Source organism: Mustela lutreola, chromosome 8, assembly GCF_030435805.1.
Source record: "Mustela lutreola isolate mMusLut2 chromosome 8, mMusLut2.pri, whole genome shotgun sequence".
Taxonomy (NCBI): Eukaryota; Metazoa; Chordata; class Mammalia; order Carnivora; family Mustelidae; genus Mustela; species Mustela lutreola.
This window is the reverse complement of record NC_081297.1, coordinates 146,486,193-146,492,808: the sequence shown is the minus strand read 5'-3', so window position 1 is coordinate 146,492,808 and position 6,616 is coordinate 146,486,193. Positions and strand designations below refer to the sequence as shown.

At 60.3% G+C, this 6,616-nt stretch overlaps 1 protein-coding gene across 1 annotated transcript in view; it reads right to left on the bottom strand.

Moving 5' to 3' along the window:
- Positions 1–350: 350 nt before the first annotated feature.
- SAMM50 (SAMM50 sorting and assembly machinery component) overlaps positions 351–6,616 on the bottom strand; it is a 34,083-nt gene continuing 27,817 nt past the window's right edge. The window contains exon 15 of the mRNA XM_059187212.1: positions 351–509. Within this exon, the coding sequence (XP_059043195.1) occupies positions 464–509 (46 nt within the window). The 3' untranslated portion in view covers positions 351–463. The remainder of the gene's footprint in view (positions 510–6,616) is intronic.

Below are 6,616 nucleotides of genomic sequence, written 5' to 3'. Positions count from 1 at the left end.
CTTCCACACCACCCACGTGCATTTAAAGGGCTCCAGCCCCCGGAACCGCGGCTGCGGCACCCACCAGCGTGCTCCTCCCTGGCATCAGCAGAGCCCTCGCCCTCCACCAGCGCCCGGGCTTCCCCTGGGGCGTGGCTGGGGGCTTCTAGTGCGCAGGAACCAGATGAGGAGGCTCCAGGAGCCTGGGAGAGAAAGCAACCGGGGCGCCATGCGACGGGACCTCCCGGCTGGCCTGTCCACGTGAATAGCCTGGGGCAACTTTGAATGTCCCCCCCACCCCTCCACGCGGTCCTCCGGAAAAGCCAGCGTGGGACACAGAGCTGCGGAAAGCAAATCATACCCACGGTGTCTCTGAGTGTTTGTCTTTAAAATTTATTGGTGTGGTTTCCCACGAGGGCTACAAAGAATGGCGCGGACACAGTTCCTCGGCGAGAAGGTCCGTGGCCCCGAGCGTGCGCGGCAGCTACAGGAACCTGATCCCGGCTCCAAACTGGACACCGTCACATACCCTAAAAAAGCAAAGGGCAGACAATCAATGCGCACGCCCGTCATCACAACGCATCCCGGGCACCTCCCCTCCTGCCTCCGGCACAAGCCGTGGTGGACTCGGCCACTCTAGGCGGCGCCAACTCCGGCCCTCCTCTGCGGCTGCCCCACCCCGCCCGCGAGGATGCAGCCTCCTCCCCTGCTGCCTTAAGAACCAGCTTCCGGAGGCTAAAAACACAGTAGCACACGGGGACACAGACCCCTTCACGGCCCCTCCCCCTCCTTTCCGGTCCCCCAGTTCTGACCCAAGTGGCAAAAGGAAACGAAGGAGCCAAGGCAGAAACGACATGAACAGTAAAACCCGTGAGGGGAAATGGCTTTGTGCGGTTTCTAAGGCGGCCAGGCAAGGAGCAAGTTGTGAGGGACTTTCTGTGCAGAGCGGAGCGGGGACAAGAGGTGTCCTGGCTGGAAGGAACACAGGTGGCTGTGGAAGGCACGCGGCGAAGTGTAGCACACAGTGGGGGCGGGGAGGACGGGAGGCAGAGATAGGAGGACGGAGGAGGGGGCGGGGAGGACGGGGAGGTCGGGAGGACGCAGAGCAGGGAGGGTGCAGGAGGGCAAGACGGAGCAGGAGAAATGGGGAGGAAGGAAGGGGTGCAGGGAGGGTGGAGAGCTCGAGCCGGCCCAGACCCTAGGAGGGTCCCGCGGCTAAAGACCACAGCAGCATCCGCAGCCCAGCAGGGCTGCCCCTGCCACTTCTCAGAACCTGCCCCTGACCCGGGAAAAGGACGGGTGCAGAGGAGTCACGCTGCTCATGATCCTGGGACAAGCTGACGCTCTACAGGCTTTACTCTGTGGGTCTTCCTCCATGTGCTGCTGACGAACCACCGAGCCCGCGTTCCGAGAGCAAGGAGGAAGAGGGGCGAGGCTCCTGTGCCAGCAGGAGGACGACAGCGGGCCCCTGTGCCCAGACACCAGGGCACCTGCAGGCTCCTATCCCCATGAAGGCCCAGGCCATAGCCCGGCCACCCCTAGAAGAGGAGTCCCCGGGCCGCAGCCAACACCCGTCCTGCTGACGCCACAGCAACGCAGGTGCGCGGTGGGCAGAGAAGCACGGCGCGGGGCGGAGGGCAGACTCCTGCCTGGCTGCGCCCCTCTGCCTGCCTGGAGGCTGTGCCCAGGGCCTGCACGGCGGCCAGACGTGTGACGGGGGGCCTGGCCCGGGGTCATCAGCGCCAGGAGGCCTACACTTCATGGCAACTGCTATTCTGAATCCCAACAGCAGCCGACCGTGCATCTGCAGAACAGCGTTTGTGCCAGCTGGGGTAAATTTCCAGAAAAACTGGACAGCCAGACTGGTTCCTTCAGGGGTGCCTGGCTGGCTCAGTCAGTGGAGCATGCGATCTTGATCTTGGGGGTTGTGAGTTCAAGCCCCACACTGGGGCAGAGATTACTTAAAAATTAAGAAAAGAAAAAAAAAAGAATTGTTCCTACGTTGAAAGGAAAGTTGATAACTTTGTTGGCATAACCCCTGTGCCCTTGCCCAGTGTCAGGGTTTACAGAGTATGAACACCTGCAAGAAGTTTCTCTTTTTCGCCCTGTGAGTGAATAAAACCCCTGATCTATGAAGAGATTTGAGGCGGACCACTGTCCCCATCACCAGGACCCCCTGAGGGACCGAGGTGCTCTCTGGCCAACGGCACGAGGAGGGCCCCCTTCAGGACGGTGGCAGGCCCTTGGTGACGGTGGCAAAGCACACCAATGTCCTCCGACAGGCAAAGACCTACAGCTAAAGTCAGGGCTGAGTTTGTACAGGTTCTGCTCGAATCTAAATGATTTCTCTATTGCATACCACTGGGTCCGTAACAGGGGCCCACGCCTACATCCCTGCCCGTGCCGGAAGAGCAGGTGCCCACCGAGAACACAACAGCGTGTCACAGTTATACGAGGCTGATACCACTGAGACAGCGTCACCAAAACATGTGTCCTGTCGTGGGTCTACCTCAGAGTTAGGTCGTCTGGGTCTCCCCGGGGTCCCCTCCCTCCAGTAGGGTCCCAACAGGCCTGGCTGTGTGCACCCTGGAGCCCCTGCCAGCAGCCCCCTGCCTCCCGCTCCACACCACGACGGCCACCATAGGGGTCTCTGTGAGGGTCCCACCGGCACCCTCCCACTGCTGAAGCCTCAGACCTGAGCATGGCCCCTCGGCAGTCACACGGGGACACCAGGTACCGGCCAGGGACCACGGTGGCGGACAAGGCAGATGGGGGCCAGAACTCACTGGCCTTGTGCGTGTGCCCGAAGTGAAAAAGCCAAAGAGGATGAAGAGGGCAGCGGCCGGGACCAAGCGGCTCCCTCCCCGAACTCCCTTCTGCTCCTGCAGAATGACAGTCCCTGGCATTCTGGGCTTATGCGCCGGGCTGGGCGGCTCAGTGGCCTGGAGCGCCCGCCCCTGCAAGTCCCCAGCCCAGAAACCACCTCCCCCGGGGAAGCCCTCATACACCCTCCCCAGGCGAGATGAGTCTCTTTCTCATCTCCCGCTTCCTAGAGTGAGTGGCTCTCAGGACCCGCCTCGCTCACCCCTGCACCTCCAGGGCCGCCGTCAGTGAGCCTGGCTGAGAGAACACGGTCAGGGCTCAGACACCGGTGCCTGCCGTCAATCCCCCCCGCACGAAATGCAGCCCGCATTTCAGAGCTCTCTCCGCTCGTGGAAAGGTCTGAAATCCTAATCGGAGTGTGTCTGCGTTAAGAGTGGGGGGAATCCCCAGGCGGGTCTCACACACGTAATCCTGTCCCGCCACTGCCTGATTTCCAAAATGAAGATCAAATTCTCACGATGTCATCCAAACTTCACACAATTCCCAGTCCGATGATGACGCTTCAAACACAGCCACGCATGGAGTCATCCAAGTCTCACATTCAGGATAACCAGGCGGACCCTGCGTGGGGGACGCTGGACACAAAACGCATCTGCGGCAAGCAGCACGGTCGGGGTCACAGAGCAGAGCCCGGCTGGAGGGGAGGAGGGGCTTCCTTGTGTTTTGGCCTTTAAATACTGCGTGCACGGCAAGCTTCCTCCTTCCAGAGCAAGCCGCATCTGAAATTCGTCTCTGAAACAGATTCTTCCCGTTTAGAGAGAGCAAAGCTGACAGGTGAGCGGAAGCAAGCGCTCCCCGCAAGGACTCCGTGAACCAGGGGAAAGACACGGGGCTCCGGAGCGGGGCAGCGATCCTCGGAGCACAGTGACATCCAGTGGCCTGGAACAACACTGCAGCCATGGGGACAGCAGCCGCGGCTGAGCTGAAGGACAGGAGGCCCACAGCCCCAGGGACGTGCCCCAAGTCACATGAGCAGGGGGACACACAGGGACAGGGCAGGGCTGGGCCTGCAGCCCCACGTCTGCTGCTCTCTGGAAACCGGCTGAGAGGGGAGTGGTCAGTTCTCCGTGGTCGACGATCACTCCGTGACACAGACACGATAGCCACGGCTATAAAGCCACAGGCACTGAAGTTTTCTTTGTAATAAAAAATATTTAGAATGCATTTACTTACATAGCTTGCACTAACACTGACACAGTTAACCCAAACGGATCGATCGTTGTGGAAACAGCCTGTACAATCTCTGAGACAGGAAAGCGCGTACAGAATTCAAGTCCGAGGAAGATCTTCCCAGAAGAGAAGCACGGAGGAGAGGGCTTTTCTCTTCCCGCAGCCAACGCCCGAGGCGCAGAGAGAGCGGCGTGGGGCTCCGAGGAGCACCGCATGCCCACGTCCAGGCTCCCAGGAGAGGGAGGTGCTGGTGCTGGTGTTGGTGCTGGTGCTCGCGCGGTGTTGGTGCGGAGGCAAAGGCACAAGGTCTGGCCTCAAGCAGGCCTGGTCCTGCTGCCGAGCGGACCGCGGACCCCACCGAGGCTGCTGTCCTCGTCTGCAAGAGGGGAACACCCTCCCCTGCACAGAGCGGCTGGGAGGCTTCCAGAATGGTGTCAAGGGCTTAGCCGGGGGCCTCACAGGAGGCACGCAGTCAGTCAATGCGAATGATCGCCGTCCCTCCACAGAACGCTGTAACTGCTCTCAGAAGGGACCCGGGTCGGTCTCCCTCCGAGGGGGGCTGGTCCACAAGCATCAGTCTCTCCGAGGAGCGCAACAGTGTCTGCAGGTCACTCCACACCCGGGAGGGTCTGCCTTTCCGAGAGCCCCTGCGGAGCCAGGGGCACGTTATGATTTGAGAAGCGCCTGCTCCTGGGGCTTCGGCACCCACACCTGACTTCATCCTGGGGACACCTGCCCCTCTGATGCTCCCACTTAGCACCCAGTGGGGTGGGCCAGGGAGACCCACACTGTCTCCTGCGGTGGGAACACGGCCTCACAGAACGCAGCCTGCCACACTCCACTCACTTACCGGGGCCTGTAAACGTGTGCGGAATCTGCTACAAAGTTACCTAATGTGCAAACCTTGCTCTAGGAGAAAAACGCCCGTTTTCACGTCATTATCTCTGAAACCGGGAAACTACATCCCATCTGTGGCGCATCTCAAACACAGCCAGGGGCAGCCAATGCAGAAGCAGAGGGACAATGTCTCCGAAGGGAACGCGCTTGGCTTCCTTAGTGAAAAAGGCCCCAGTGAGTCTGCCAGGAGCCACAACACGAGCGGGCACCAATATCTACCGACAAAACGCTGCGCACCATTCTAAGGGCTTCCCGCGCAAGGATTCATTCAGGCGTGGTCGTGAGTGCCCATCCTCTGGGCAAGAAAACTGAGACCCAGAGGGGTTGAGTCACTCGCCCTGGGTCACACAGCCACAGAACGGCTGAGCTGTGACCTCGCGTGGATAGCTGGGCTCCCGCACAGACAGTCCGTGCACCCAGACCCTTTCCAGCTCTGGCGCGGTGCGGAGAACAGGCGCCGGGTGAAGGGGAGTGGACGGCGATCAGAGTAGCGGCTGGGGGCGGCGGCGCGGACGTCCCTGGGAGCCAGGGCAGCCCGGCGGCCAGAATCAGCCTCCCGGGTAGAGAGACCAGGACTCTGCCAGGGACTACATCACCATAAGGATTCTGGACGACAGATTCCCGAGCTGCACCAAAGAGCTGGTGCTTCCTTAAAAGCCGCTGAAGCAGCCACCCGGTAAAGGCACCACCACGTACCACACCGAAGCAGGAGACGGCAGGAGAAGCAGCACCGCTCTTCTTCCAGTGAGGACGAACTCCAACGTCCCGCTTGAGACTCGGGCTGTGACTCGGCCAGCACCACCGCGTGGTGGCCACGTAAGTGTAGACAGAACGCCGAAAGGAAAAAAACACAGCCTAGAGCCCGGACTGCGTTAGCGTGAACGTGACGAGGGAGGAACGGGCAGGAGGCCGACACGCCCCCGGGACGCGCGTGTGAAAGCCGGACCATGACATGGTATTCGGAGGTGAGGCCTCGAGAGGTTCATTCGATTCAGATGATGCTATGAGGGTGGGGTCCCCACAGGGGGGAGGGGGACCCTGTCCTTATCAGAAGAGGCATCAGAGAGCTAGCTCGCTCTCTCTTCGCCAGGTAAGGACACGTTAGGAAGCTGGGAAGAGAGCCCTCACCAGGAGCCGGACTGGCCGGGACCCTGGTCCCGGACTTGGAGCCTCCAGAACCGTGAGACACACGCATCTGTAGGTCGGGCCCCCAGCGTGCGGTGCTCTGTCAGGGCGGCCCCACCTGATACGGATCCAAGGCACTGCTTCCGCATTTCTCAAAATGTATACAACGGATGCCAGATAAACCAAGAAATGGAATTTCTGTAACTGTAAATGACCTCAGGCCATATTTTACAAATCTTGCTCAGTATGAGGACTGGGGGGAGAAAGTCCAGGCTGGCAGGTTCCTCTGCTCCCAAGAGAAGGCTCTGGGCAATGAGTCCTCTGTGGCCAGGAGCAGAGCCTTGTCCCCTCCAACTCTGAATTCCTGGCCTGTAAAGTCACCCACCAGAAATACCTCATTCCATTTTTAACAAGCAGGATCCATAATGCCTTCTCGATTCCTCTGAACGGACCTGGGGAGGGGCCCCCACGACTTGGTGACAGAGAGTGCAACAAGAATGGGGGGGAGGGGACACGTCACATTTTTCCTCCAAACTGGATAGAGAAAAACCCAACGGAGAAC